Source organism: Salvia hispanica, chromosome 1 (assembly GCF_023119035.1).
Source record: "Salvia hispanica cultivar TCC Black 2014 chromosome 1, UniMelb_Shisp_WGS_1.0, whole genome shotgun sequence".
NCBI classification, from domain to species: domain Eukaryota; kingdom Viridiplantae; phylum Streptophyta; class Magnoliopsida; order Lamiales; family Lamiaceae; genus Salvia; species Salvia hispanica.
This window is the reverse complement of record NC_062965.1, coordinates 30,958,673-30,974,331: the sequence shown is the minus strand read 5'-3', so window position 1 is coordinate 30,974,331 and position 15,659 is coordinate 30,958,673. Positions and strand designations below refer to the sequence as shown.

At 38.0% G+C, this 15,659-nt stretch overlaps 1 protein-coding gene across 1 annotated transcript; it reads right to left on the bottom strand.

The window, feature by feature from the left end:
• Positions 1 to 280: 280 nt before the first annotated feature.
• On the bottom strand, positions 281 to 4,859 carry LOC125219384 (5-methyltetrahydropteroyltriglutamate--homocysteine methyltransferase). Its single transcript, XM_048121360.1, has 12 exons — positions 4,703 to 4,859; positions 3,629 to 3,982; positions 3,454 to 3,541; positions 3,002 to 3,129; positions 2,517 to 2,908; positions 2,266 to 2,429; positions 2,038 to 2,118; positions 1,782 to 1,948; positions 1,597 to 1,702; positions 1,210 to 1,460; positions 921 to 1,122; positions 281 to 844 (listed from the first exon to the last, which is right to left on the bottom strand). Exons 2-12 carry the CDS (start codon positions 3,976 to 3,978, stop codon positions 476 to 478), a joined length of 2,298 nt encoding a protein of 765 aa, XP_047977317.1. The 5' UTR covers positions 3,979 to 3,982; positions 4,703 to 4,859; the 3' UTR covers positions 281 to 475.
• Between the last annotated feature and the right edge of the window lie 10,800 nt (positions 4,860 to 15,659).

Below are 15,659 nucleotides of genomic sequence, written 5' to 3'. Positions count from 1 at the left end.
TGTGTCATTTATCAGTCAAAACATCACATATGAAAGTTTTCTCATACTTTGTTTATGTTTAAGGTTACAACTCAATCTTGAACTCGAAACCCGAAACAAAATAGTTGATGGGAATCAAAGTCTATCATACAGTTTTCAGAATAGTTGCAGTCTCCAATTTGATAGTCCTTACCTTGTCTTACCCTTGATTTTTTAATATGTACAGTTACAGTGTGTCCACTGAAGTAGATAGCCGATTTTAGAATATAATTGAGCCTGTTGTAAAGAGGGAAAACCAAAATAAGAGTATAAAACTCTTCCACATTAAAAAGAAAACGGACATTAATATTCAAATAACCAAACATATAATAAGCAAACCAAACAAATCGCCCAGCGGGCACACTACACCTAATCAAGTAATTTTCTTCTTTGTCGGAAACAACAATTATTATAGGAAAGACTTTTCTAACAATCGGAGGTGGGAAATAGAGAGAGCTCATTTGGCACTGGCAAGTTCGGCTCGGAGTTTTTTGGCGGCGGCAACCATGTTCTCAAGTGCAGGCTTCACCTCTCCGTATTTGCGGGTCTTGAGACCGCAATCAGGGTTAACCCACAAGATATTGGTCTCAAGGACGGCAAGCATCTTGTTGATCCTGTCCGCAATCTCCTCAGTCGACGGAATTCTTGGGGAGTGGATGTCGTACACACCTGGCCCAATCCCAGCTCCGTACTTAACTCCCTCACGGAACACTGAGAGAAGCTTCTCGTCTGATCGCGAGTTCTCAATTGTGATCACATCGGCATCCATGTTGATGATGGAGTGGATGATGTCATTGAAGTTGGAGTAGCACATGTGGGTGTGGATCTGTTAATCAAGATAACAAACAAATTAGTGACATGTGGAACGAAGTTGTGCATAGAGGACAAGGGACGAGACACACCTGGGTGGTATCTTGGACTCCGACGTTGGTGATTCTGAACGAGTGTACAGCCCAGTCCAAGTAGAAAGCATGCTCTGCCTTGCGGAGTGGCAATCCTTCTCTCAATGCAGCCTCATCGATTTGGATCACGGTAATACCAGCCTTCTCAAGATCCTCAACTTCATCCTTAATGGCCAAAGCAATCTGATAACAGGTTTCAAATCTGCCAAACGAAACAGAATGTAGCTTTAGTATAACAGAAATAACTAAAAGAGAAAACAGAATGCCTTTCTCTCACTAGACACATTACCTGGGCTGGTCGTTTCTCACGAAAGACCAATTGAGAATGGTAACGGGACCAGTAAGCATTCCCTTCATCGGGCGCTTGGTCATGCTCTGGGCAGCGGTGGACCAGAAAACAGTCATGGGGTTGGGGCGACTGACATCACCATAAATGATTGGTGGCTTCACACATCGAGATCCATATGATTGCACCCACCCATTTGCTGTGAAGGCAAAACCAGACAACTGCTCTCCAAAGTACTCAACCATATCGTTTCTCTGGTATTTAGAGAATCAAAAGATAAAAGATACTGTTAAAACCTAATACTTCAGTAGAAATGTCTTAACTAGATACACGTTAACCGAAATGTTAAGAATGACTTATTTTAGAGAAATGACATCTAAATTTCCTCACCTCTGGCTCTCCATGAACAAGAACATCAATGTCGAGCTCTTCCTGAAGCTTGACAACCTTGTTGATCTCCTCCTTGATGGCCTTAACGTACTCCTCCTCAGAGATCCTAGAACCAAAATTTGAACTTTCAGAAATGGGTTTCATCACATTAATAGATTGCAAAGGCAAAGTTAAGCAAACCCCACTTCTTGGCCTTGTATTCACGGCGCACTCTTCTGAGCTCCACTGTTTGTGGGAAGGAACCAATAGTGGTGGTTGGGAGGATTGGAAGGTTAAGCTTCTTCTGTTGAGCATCAAGTCTGGCGCTAACATTTGTAGCACGGCGATGGTCAGAACCCCTTAGAGCAGCAGCCTAGATTAACAAATCAAAGATTATACAGTTAGCTCACAACAGGTTAGCAGCAAGACAAAAAATCAAAATCACAAAAATTCAGTACTTACAGCCTTTTGGACAGCTTCATTGTTCACTCTGGGAGATGATTTCCTAGAGGCTTGAGCAGCAGCATTGGCAGAGAAGAAGGCCTGGAAACATCCAAATAAGTAAATGAGCAACAATACAACATGTATTGAAGGTAATTCTATCAAGATCGATACAATAAGATTTGAACTGTACAAGTGCCTTCTTGATAGTTGATACAAATTCTAAGTATGCTTAGGCATGATACATACCTCATCCTTCTGGCCAGCCAATGCCTTTGCAAGTGCATTCACTTCAACAATTTTCTGAGCTGCAAATGCGAGCCATGATTTGATTTCCTGGTCCAACTTGGTCTCATTGACCAAATCAACGGCAGTGTGGAGAAGTGAGCAGGATGTGGACACGACAAGTTTGTCTGCCAGCAAAACAAATAAAGAAAATGAAATGACACACCATAAAATTATACTTCAGTCTAACAAAAAATAGGTGTTAGCTAGTATACCCTTTCCAACTATGCCTTCAAGAGAAGTGAGCTCAGAGAGAGATGCAGATAGATCATTAGCCCAGATGTTCCTTCCATCAACAACTCCGGCAAAGAGGTATTTTCCAGCAGGGAAACCACCCTTAATCAGATCAAGAGTCTGAGCTCCACGAACCAAATCAAAACCAAAACCAGAAATTCCGCTCAAGGATGTGAGGGTCTTGTATGCCGCAGCTGGTACATCAGCAAAGTAAGTTTCAATGATGGTGCTAACACCAGATAAGGTTGACTCCAGCTCTCCATAAGCCTTGGTGAATGCTTCCAGCTGGTGAGACTCAAGATCCTTTACCAAGGTAGGCTCATCAAACTGGATCCATGAAGCACCTGCTGCCTTCAGCTCAGCAATCACTTCCCTGACAGGATCATTTATGTTAAATAGCTGAGGCAATCAAAATGCAAATGGTGACAGATTTTATACTTGAACTATAGATTCTTATTTTTCTTACTTGTAGATTGGAAGAATTTTGTCAAGAAGAGAAAGAAGTGGGAAATTTTTCTCAACTCCCTTGGCAGGTTTCGAAAGCAAAAGGTATGAAACTGGTCCAACAAGAACTGGGACGGTATCAACACCAAGCTGTATGAGAGCAGGTAACTCATCAGGTCAAAAAAATAAATTATAACAAACTTATAGGAAGCACAGAGACATTTAGGATTGGAACTTTACACAAAATCAAACATATTGACTAAATATTCTATATGTAGATTCATTTCAAAACAGAGCATTACAGATCATTACAAACATGCAAAAGTTAAAACAAAATTTACTAAGAAACTATACCTAGAACTCACAATAATTAGTAGACAACACACATGAGTTTGGTTTCTATCAAATAGATATAATCAATATTATTTTTTATTACATGTTAAATTGGAAATAAAAGAAATAATGGGCTCTTACCGCTTTAGCCTCGTTGTATTCATTAACAGCTTTGTGAGAACCATAAGAAAATTTCACATCAGGTCCCAATTCAGGGACAATGAAGTGGCTGCACAGGCAGAAACGTCATATTAGATAAATAAGCATAATAATTGCAACAGAGGTTTTGTTTAAAAAAATATCGATCATCACTTACTAGTTGGTGTCGAACCACTTGGTCATCTCCATAGCAGGAAGAGTGGCATTCCCTCTGGCCATGGAGAAGTAAGTGGAGAAACCAATCTCACCACCAGTCCAGTTGTATCTCGGGGGAACAGCACCGAGCATGGCAGTGGTATCGAGCACCTGATCGTAGTATGAGAATGTGTTGCTGGGAATGTACTTGATGCCAGCATCAGACATCTGCTTCCAAATGGAAGCTCTGAGATCAGCCGCCACCTTTTCCAAATCCTCAGCGCTGCTCTTGCCATCCCAGAAAGATTCCAGAGCGAACTTCAGCTCTCTCTTAGGGCCCATACGAGGATATCCAACGATGTGGGAAGCCATTTTTCTGGCAATATAAAAAATTCAATCAATCAAACCACATAAAGGAATAAAACAACTAATCAGCATGCACAAAACATCAAGCATCCACTTCATACACTCCCAACAGTATTAACATCGATGAGATCTCACTGATTCAATAAGTTCTCGACTATCACTTGACACGGAACTCATTCGTCTACCATTACAATATTGTGATCAATACATCAAAGTTATCAGATCAAGTTCACATCGAACAAATCTAACCAACATTCAGATCCATAACTACGAAATACAAATAAACTCAGATCTAACGACAGTAACACAATACATGTTAGTGAAACGAAAGCGGGATACAATGCTGACAGATTTGACTACAGTATAAATGCTAAACAGCGCCTTCATCTCAGATCCAATCAGAGAACAAATCCGAAATTCAGATCTAACATTTGTACTCCGCTATATCTACTGCTCAAAGCTTATCACTACATAATCAAGCCAAATTGCTAAGGACCACTCATTAATTCACAAATTCAGGATCACAAGCAGCATAATAACATTTCCAGAAACAGTGTTGGAGACAGATCAAGTTGCACTAGTCACAAACTTGACGAAGTTAAGTTCCAAAACCTTAATTAGCATTTCACTATAGTGTATAACTACATGTGGTGACTTGAACAAGCAAACACACGCATCCTAACACACCGAGAGCTATGGAAATTGAGAGCGGAGTGACGGAAGAACGTACCCTTAGCAACGAAAGGAGAGCGGTTTCCGGTAGAGAGGGAGATATAGAAAGAGAGGGAAGGGCAAGACGCGAGTTGACACAATTGGTGAGTGTGCTTATTTATAGAGGGAATGGGAATTGGTTGAGGCAGGGGAGTGGGTGAGTGATGGTGCTAGGTTAGATCTCGGAAGGTGAAAAACGGTTAACTTATTTGTACAGCCGTGGGCAATTTGGTCATTCTCGATTACCATTTTTTGATATCATACGTTTATTTCAGTGTCAATTTGACGGGGGTGGCGAGTCACGCGGTTTGGGGAGCGTGTGGTCACGCTCTGGGTTGGTGTGCTTACCAACCCCCATTATCCTAATAATCTCATAGGTTAATCACAAGATATTTATTTCCTAAAAGCAATTTTTATTAGTGTTGTACAGTATTTTATGTGGGATATGTATTTGTTTGGGCTGATTTTATGAGGGATTTATGAGCTAAATAGTCACTCTTGCTTTACACGTTTTTTATCTGTCGCATCTTGATGATAATTATTCAAAAATTAGGTGTTTTTGTACATAATTCAACTCGTAAGAGGTTGGAATAATTTCTAAGTCTTGCTCCAAATAGAGGGTGAGAATTTCATTAGTTAATTCTTGTAATTGTGAGATGTAGTAGGAAATTATGCCAAGTCAGTTTTTTTAACTATGATTATGAATGAAATTAAATTAAAAAACGTTGTAAATTTACAGATTGAAATTGAAAAATATTGTGACGTTATATTAATAATACTACTAAGAAAATTTCGAATAAAAAACCAATAATGAAATTATTTATTTTAATCTAGAAAATAAATTGAGTATCTTATAATCAAGGATAGAAAGCTTTTCTTTTTCTTTTTGTGGAATTGAATGTGGAAATATTTCAATTCCTTAATTGCCAATAGGGTAAATATTAAAATACAATAAAAGATGGACTAATATCTAAACTTTCAAAAATTAATACTATAAATTTAAAATCATCTTTATTTATCACTCCCCTCAATTATACCATGAAATCGTCACATTAAAAGAGAGCCAGACTACCAGGAATGGTAATTTATGACATGCTATTTAAAGTAATATTAATAGCTGATACTAACACGGAAGAAACGATTAAAGTTTATTCAACAAGTGGAATGGTAGTACTATAAATTATGGAGTGGCATCCGTCAAAGCTACATCAAAATTTTGGAGGCCCAAAAATGAAAGATATAAGTTTGATAGTTCGAGGTTTAATTAAATAATTCTATAGTTTGAGACGGTTTTTTTTTTAAATAGATATATTTTTGTGATTTAAATATTTAACTTTTGTTGGTTAATTTTTTCTAATAAAATAAGTACTCCCTTCATCCTCAAAGAACGTGAATATTTGGTTCAACATAGTTTTTAATGTATAATTGAAAAAGTAAGAAAGATAAAAAAAAAATTAAAGCATTTTTAGTAGAGAATAAATTCTATCACATTAGATAGAAATAAATTTTTAAAATTAGAAAGTTTACTTTTATAATTTTATTCATAGAGATAGTAGTATTTGATACACTTTCTCCAAAGGGGCATGGCTCTGGTACGGTGTAAATTTCCTAAGTAGGGCCAATTGAATGAAGTACTATGGGGATATAGATTGATTGAAATTAGATATTTCGGCGCCAAACTTTGCGGTCTCAAGTTATGGAATCTCTAAGTCCATAAATGAACTGGAGTGGTTGTCACTTGATGAATGTCCAAGAAAAAGAAGTGGTGTGTTTTTTTACTATGATTCCACCTCATTTTCCATGTTACAACAAAAGCCACGCACTCGTACAATTACAACCATCCAACTTGTCATTTTGTTCATTTTAGGGTAGTTAATTTGTACTGTAAATACTACTCCTACAAAGGATAATGTTGTGAAATTCAATTTATAATCACCAAAAGACTATATGGATGTTCGGTTTGCAAGATAGTATCTCAGTATTAAATATATAATGTGTTTGATTCATGATATTGTATCACACAACTCAATCTTAAATGAACATTTATGAGATAATTAGTCATAGCTAATCTTCTTCAATTAAAATAATTTCACAACTCAATCCTAAATTATATTTTAATACTATTATTTTATCTAGAAAATCGAACACCACCTACTTGTATCATCATAAGTTTTTAATAAAAGGGTTTAAGAGGCATCGGCTTTCATGCTAGCAGCTAGCTTATTCTTACTATGTTTAAAGTTGAAAATAAGACGAACAAATAAAAGAAATAAGACGAACAAATAAAATTTATGCGAAGAAATATGACATGTATTGATCACACAAGAATGATGAATTTTAAATAATGAACGATAAAAAGAGTCTCAGTTCACCTTTCAGGGCATAAGGAGTAAAATAGCCATCAGAGGCACTCTATATGCGATTTTTCTTAGATTAGTTTTCTAAAACTTGATTTTTCCTATTTCATGGATTTAAAAAGGTGTCAACCTCAATTTTTTAGGAATTAATATTGATTTTCACTATATTTGATATCTTTAATATAATATCCAATTTTTTGCATGTTTGCTTTTTAGAGCATCCACAGTAACCGGCGAGCGACCGATTAGCCGATACCTAGCGCTAGCCGGTACGCTCGCCGAACTATTGCAACCGGCGAGCGCGGAATCGGCGAACGCTCGCCGGTTCTCGAGCGCTAGCCAATGCGCTCGCCGCCATTGTAGGCTGGCGATTGGCGAGCGATCGGCAAGCGCAATTTTTTTATTAAATTTTCGAAACACTATATACGCAATTTTCACGTCATTTTCATTCGCACCACTTGTTTTGACGAGTTTTCTCTTTCTCTTAATTTCTGTACACGAACAACAACGCGAAATGAGTAACGCGGGTGGTAGTAGTGATGAGGAGTACGAACGACAAATGGACGAAGCATTGAAGGCCTATACGGAGGGTGAGATAGACCGGCTGCTACAAAGGGCTATGCAGCCGATGGTACCTCGACCTCCACCTGTTGTCCACCGCCGAGCAGTGATTCCTCGGGATCACGTAGCTGCACATCAGCGGTTATATGACGACTACTTCGCAGAGCGACCACGGTTTAACGCCAACTTGTTCAGGCGGCGTTTTAGGATGCGCATGGAGCTGTTTATGCGTATCTTGAAGCTTTGGAGCGTCGATATAAGTGCTTCCGCTTCAGGCGCGATGCGGCTGGCAGACCCGGCCACACCCCTATTCAAAAGTGCACTGCGGCAATCAGACAGCTGGCCTACGGGAGGCGCGGCAGACATGTGGGATGAGTACCTCCACATCGGTGAGATATCTGCGCTGAAGTGTCTGAAGCATTTCTGTGAGGGCGTCGTTGAAATATTCCAGGGACCAGTATCTTCGAAAACCTACCCCCGAAGACTGTCAGGATCTGATGCAGATGCACGGGGAGAAGCATGGGTTCCCGCGGATGTTAGGCAGCATAAATTGTATGCATTGGGAGTGGAAGAACTGTCTCGCTGCCTGGAAGATGTTCTACACCACCGGCTACAAGGGAAAGAATCCCACGGTGATCCTCGAGGCCGTAGCTGATTATAGGCTGTGGATTTGGCACGCGTATTTTGGGGCAGCCGGGACGAACAACGACCTCAACGTCCTCAACTCGTCGCCCCTTTTCAACGAGCAGTGCCAGGGCGTCGGTCCGACCATCAGTTTTGTCGCCAACGGCAACCGGCATGATATGTGCTATTACTTAGCGGATTGGATATACCCTAGGTGGCCCGTCTTTGTGAAGACGATCAGATGCACAAATGAGGACATGAAGGCCTACTTTGCGGAACGCCAGGAGTCGGCACGCAAGGACGTGGAGCGCGCATTTGGTGTGCTCCAAGCTCGATGGGCGGCAATTAGGGGTCCAACGCGTTTGTGGCTTGTCGACTGAATTGCTTCTATAATGTACACATGTATTATCATGCACAACATGATAGTCGAAGATGAAGGTGTACAACTGACTAATTGGGCCAACGACGATGAAGCCGGTCCAAGCCACGGCGTGGCCACCCCCAACGTACGAAGGGGGGTATACCTCACGATGAAGCCAACCGCCTCCAGACACATGTCGACATGCGCCAAGTGGATGCGCATATACAACTCCAAAAGGATTTAATTGAAGAGTTGTGTGCGCGGAGGATTGCACAGTGATAGTTATTTTTGTTTAATGTATTTTTTTATTATGGTTTTTTTTAATTAATGTAATTTTTTTTTTTAATGAAATTAATGAATTTTTCCGTATATGTGTCTTATGTTTGATTCCGCATTTTGTGTTTAATTCCGTAAATTTATTAGTTGTTTATTTTAATAGTGTTGATGATGTGGCTAGCCTATTGTTTGTCTAGTTGCTTGTTCTGATAATGTGACATGAGGAATTTTAGTGCTAGATAATGTGGCAAGAGGAGAAGCTAGCCCGTTTACCACCGGTGGAAGCTCTTATATTCGTTCTATTCACCATATCAGCCATGATGATGCAGCACATAAATCAACTTTTTGATGAACAAGCAACCCCAAAGTCTTTTCAGTTTTCACAAACAAGATACCCACAATCACAAGGCATAACGGCATAACCTATAAATGTCAGAAACCTCAAAAGAATCGAAATATTGTTGAACGTCTAAATTTCACATTATGAGTTCAACAACGGAGAATCGAATCGAGGGAAACTCATAAGCTCAAGATGAGAGAGAGAAAGAAACAATTTTTTTAATAAATTATTCTTTTTTGTCAAATATATTTATATTTTTTTCACTTGAATTTATAATGCAATATTTTAGTATAAACTCCTTCTATCTTTAAAAAATAGACAAACTTATAAATAACATAGATTTTAATATTCAATTACTAAAGTAAGAGAAAAAAGAATATGGAAGTAATATTAGTAGATTGGAGTCTACATTATTATTGGTGTGTAATTAGTTAAAAAAATTTCATATTTAAAAATTTTAGAGTACTGACCCAAAATGATAGAATTTGTCTATTTTTTGTAGACGAAAGGCACAATGCAGATTAGCATACAATGGTGTATCTAGGATATTTGGTTCGAGGGTGCGAAATAATGATATACTCCCTCCATTCGCAAAATGTTGTACATATTTGACTCAGTGCGGGTATATGTGGAAAAAAGTGAGTGAAAAAAATTAGTGAAATATGAGTTCTATGTTTAAATATTAGCAAATTATAATAGAATGTGAGTGTAAGGAGTTAGTTAAAAGTTTGCTCCACTCACCAAAAATGAGAAAAAAGAAAGTGTACTTATTTTGAGTAAAGATTGAAATGACAAAAATGGACCAAATTTCATTGACGGAGGGAGTAACTTATTAAGAGTACAAATTAAGACAAAAAAAATACAAATTATTCATTAATATAAATTAAAATTATGATAAAGAAAGAAGTGTACAAATTGAGATAAAGAAAAAAATAGAACAAGAAAAATAGAAGAGTAAAAAGAACTCGTTACCATTGAAATGAAAAAAAAAAAAAGAAACTATAAAGAAAGAAGTGTACAACCTAAGATAAAGGAAAGAAAATATTGAGAAATTAAGAAGTGTATAAGATAAAGAAATAAATTAAAATTAAGATAAAGAAAGAAGTGTACACATAAGATAAAGGAAAGAAAATATTGAGAAATTAAGAAGTGTATAAGATAAATAAAGAAAGAACACTGAAACAGATAAAAAAGTAATCCACAAATTGGCAGTGCTAATGTTCGAACACGGGCAAGTAAATTGAATATGCTAGAGCTTTACCACCAGATCACATGCAACAATATGTATTCTTACCTCAATAATATTATTAATTTCGAAATTTTGGGGGTACAGTTGTACCCCCTTGTTCCCACATGGATACACCGCTGTTAGCATATATGCACAGTGCACAACACACACTCATAAACCCAGACGTAGTTAGAGCACTAGCAATGGTGACCTATCTCCGGAGCCCATCTCAATTTTTTCCTGCCACGTTAGCAGACTCATCTTAGAGCCTATCTCCCTGCAATGAGAGCTCATCTCAGAGTCCATCTCATTTCCACGTAATCCTTATTTTTATATATTTCACTTTTAATTGTTGGTGTAAATTAAAGACAACGTAATATATGGCAAAAAATAATTTTGATTAAAAAAAAAAAGATAAAGATAGATAAAATGTGAATTGATGTAAAATTGCTGAAGTTCATATCACCGTGGAGATAAGTAAAATTGAAATTATTGGAAATGGATAAATGTGAGAATTGATGGGGAATGAAGTATATATAGTGGATTAAAAATTAAAAAAGTAAAAAGAAAAAAGAGATATTGGCTGGGCGATCTATCGGCAATGGGGCAGAGCCGAAAGGGAATGGAAATAGGCCCCCTCCCCACAGTGGAGGTCTATGAGAGCCGCTCGCTCGGCCTCATTGTTAGAGTCATTAGACAACACGAAGCGTTGTCGATACGCGCTGGATTAATTGAGAGTTGCTCAAGTTATAGGAGTAGTAGCTTGTGGGGAGTAATTTCGCCAAAGTAAAATATTCTGGTGAAAGTTGGTGGTGTAGTTGGTGGATATTGGTGGTGGTCTACGTGGGCCAATTCTCTTTCTTCCATCCCAATACCTGAAATACCTTCTATACCCCTGATAAGTGCCATTTTACCGTATTCTACATGGGGACCAGGACCAGTGTCCATTCCCTATGCAGCAAATATCATTGGTATTTTAACTACTATTTTCCAATTCATCAGCTTCAAATAGACAGACAGAATTAATGATTTATCAAGCAAGCCCAAACATACGGAGAGAATTAATGATTTATCAAGTAAGCCAAAGAAAACAAAAGGGAACAGTTGCAAATAAACATTTTCTGTATTTGCTATGATTACTAGTACAACTTTTTTTAGTTTCTTATATGATACACATTTCTTTCCTACTCCAGATCTGAATGAGTTTTGAAGGGTATTTTATAGAGTGAATATTTTAATAGGAGTGAGAAAAAGTCGTTGGATGTATTAATTGGAGAGAGAAAGTTTTCAAAATAGGAAATGTATCATCTTAGGTGGGACAACCTAAAAAGAAAAACGTGTCATCTTAAACGAGACGCATAGAGTAATTCATTTGAAGTACCTTTCCACATTTTTCTATGTTTTCTTACTATTTTGTCATTTTCATCCTCAATGACACTATTGATCTTCACTTTTCAGCTGCTACTAGCTCTCACGGTCTCAATGCACGTTTGTCGATTTTTACGGATTTTATATGATTCAATACATCTAATTAATGAACTGCAGAGGTAACAAAAGTATTTGGTGATTGTTATTTAAACTTTTCATCTTCTACTCTCTACATTCTCCTGCTCTCTTCGTTTACATAGGCAGTCAATAGTACCCTTGAGGCGGGAAATGACAAAATGGAGGAAAATGAGAAAAAATACATCGAATGAATTAAAGTTTAATCCAAATACCTCAGATGCAATTTATTTTCATGATGTACTACAAAATATGTGTCCTATATAGTCCACTAACTATTTTTACGGTTCACTCGTTCATTTTAGATATGCAACTTTTTCTTTTTTAATATAAGTGAATATGTTTTTAAATACTTCTCCTTACTAAAAACATCAATAAAACCACAATAACTTTTATTCTTAAATTCCTACAACTGACAACTTGAACAAAATCTCCATTAAAATTTTAATTTCTTATTTTCTAAAATTCTTTGTTACTATTTCATAACAATGACAATTTTTTAATCAAAATACGAAACTCATTCTAGATAAGTATTATATAATTAAAAGTCCTAAATAATAAAAATTACTCAATTAAAGTGAAAAATTACAATAAAACCTAAAATTAAATAAATTTAAGCAAGAAACAATTTTTTTCCCTAGTTGCATGCCCTATGCATTCCGAACACTTGCACTCTCATTGGGGGAGAGGAGCGAGCGCCGAGCGGATGCTGCAACACATGGAAGCGCTCACAACCAAAGAGCTCGAGCCGGCGCCCGGCAGCCCTTCCTTTTGCAACGATAGGCATGGGATAGTTGCGGGCAGCGTTGCACATGTTTTAAATATTGTTGTGAGCCTCGTGATTTAACAATTGGCTCTCAAGTCTTCAGAGTTGACATCTAGAATGTTATCTGAACATGCTATATGTGGGACATAAATAACATATGAAATTGTAGAAATTAATGCTCTTTAACTCCAAAGATGAATATTAATGAGAAAAAAAAACAAAAAAATGCATAAAATTGAATAGAGGATCCCATGTGTTAATGACGACTAGTTAGTATTTGATTAAACAGGAAATGTGGTGATTGTTTGAGAGTGGAGAAGATGTGCACCACTTCAAAGCAACGGCGTTTCTCTTTACTTGTTCTTCGCTGTAGCCTTTTACTTTTCATTAAATATTTGAAGCATGGATTTCAATATGGCATATTCGCTTGCAAAAGAGCATTGTTTATTTGTTTTTACAAACAATGTTAACAAATTATCCGTGTCTAACATATTGGTATTCAGTTTCTATCAACCAGTATTTGGTAATGAAGTCAAAATTGCACATCTCCTACTAGAATGGAGTGAAATCCAATATAAAGATTTAAAAAAGCTAATTTGATTAATGTTGAATAACTAATTGTTGTAGAAACATATATACTAGCAATGTGTCATCATTCCACAAGCTACAAAAATTATACTCCCCCGCCATTAAAAAAATAGTCTCATTTTAAAAGTTAAAATTTTCTCCTACTTTATTCAATGTTTTCTCCTTTTTTTTTTTTACTTTTGTTATTTGCCCCATTTGTGGCGGAGCAAGTAGTATTACAAATGTTTGGTTGTAACTTAATTATTAATTTACACAGGAGTTTTATATATGTGGATAATAATTAATTTATAAAATTCAATATCTAAATTGGGCCTACTAATATTATGATTAAATAAACTCTTTAGAATCCTTCTTCTCTTTTCTTTTCTTTGGGAGGGGATCTCAAATTAGAATCATGATTCAAGCAAGCAACTTTCTTTTCTCTCATTTCTGTTTTTTGGTTGGAAGCTTACCAACCAACCCATCACGTACATTACCACTAACTCAAGGGATAATAAATATTATTCCTAGGCACGAATCAACTTCAACTATCTGTCTATCTCCATCGAGAAAATAAAAAATTCAACTACCTCAACTCAAAATCAGGACAAAATTATATAAACCTTAGAACGTCATTTTATTATTTTATTATGGATTGAGTGTAGTGCTCGCCGACAAGGCTGGCTGCTGTGCCGCTCGCGCGGCAAACATCTGCTCGCAGCTATGCTCTTGCCAGCGGCACGGCCCTACTTGATGCATCGAGCAGGCTGACGTGGCGCGTTCTTATTGGCCAACGGCAAAGGCGTTGCCATTTTCCTTTTTTATAAAAAAATTGAAAAAATTTTAAAAATCGATTTTAAATTAAAAAAAATTATTTTCCCACTTCCGAATAATATTTTCTCCACTTTTAATTTATTTTTATCCAAAAATTCACATTTTCATCTATAAATACCCCCGTTTCCACACAAATTTTTTTTACACCACACTACACAAAATACTTCTCCCATCAATTCTCGAAAATTCTTTCATCAATTCTCATCTAAATTCTCACTCTTTCACTCTTGCATAAAATGTCCGGTTCCGACGATCACCCCTCCGACTCCTGCGGATGGAACCAAGAATGGTTCGGCTCCTCGTCATTCCCTAATCCAGAAATGAATTTCTCGCCCCCTCCTCAAACCAAAGGTTCGCATATTCCGGGTGGCTACCGGCCTTACCCGGTGGACGAGCCAGATGCCGAGGGGTACGGGTGGGCTCCCAAAATTAGCACGGGAGGGAACGCCCTGACGCCACCGGAGGGCGGTTCCGGCGCTCCTCCTCGTCCTCGTAGTGACCGTGTTCGTACTCGTGGCAGTACCGGAGGTGTCACCAACGTCCGCACCCCGTACATTCCGGGGGAGATGCAGAAGTTATTCAAAGCCTACTTGGAAACCTTTGAAGATGCGAAAATTGGTACAAACCAAACCGGGGAGTGGTTTTGGTGGCGCGTCTCTCGCCGGTACAATGCCAACCGACAGGATGGAACCATCGAGCTCAATGAGAGTACTATGGTGCGCAATGCCATCAGAAAAGCCAACGATGAAATCCAAAAGTTCCAGGGGTCTTACCATTCAATTCAGTATGGCGGCACGAGCGAGGTTGACATCATCACGGCCGCCATGTCGACCTACCATTCAATTCAGTACAAACCATTCAAGTATCTAGACGCTTGGTAGGAGGTGCGTACTCATCCGAAGTATAGGGGAGACCTCACATCCTCCTCCAGCTCCTCCAGCAAACGGTTGAGGTCAAATCCCTATCCAAGGCCGGCGAGGATGAGGTGGCTAGCCAGCTTGATGAGAATCTCCAAAATTAGCCCAAGACTTATTCTTGTAAAAGCAACAACACAATTAAAAACTAGTACAAACTAAAAACACTACAACGATAACATAAAAACACATTACATTGAAACTTAAATAAATATTACACTCTAAGGATAGATGTTCCATCCCACAAAAAGATAGAACAAAAATAGAATGGACGAGGGGTATCGAAATGGAAGAAATTGAGGAGTGAACAAATGACCTCTTGAAGACCGAAGGACCTCCACCAAAAAGATGATGGCAACCCTTGGCAACTTTCATCCAAGTAACCATTTATATCGACTCACTCGCTAGCTACACGACACTAGGGTATACTTTCGTTCAAGCTCCGCCACTAGAGGTATACTCTTTCGAGCTCCGCCCCTAGGGTATACTCTCACTCAAGCTCCGCCACTAGCTACATGGTGCTAGTTGTGAATTTACCAAGTGGTTAACCCCGGGCTACCCACAAAATAACCATAGCCCGGCCATGGATTTTTCCAAACATTCATCTCACCCAACATGGGGAGGGACTCTCACAAAGGAGACACT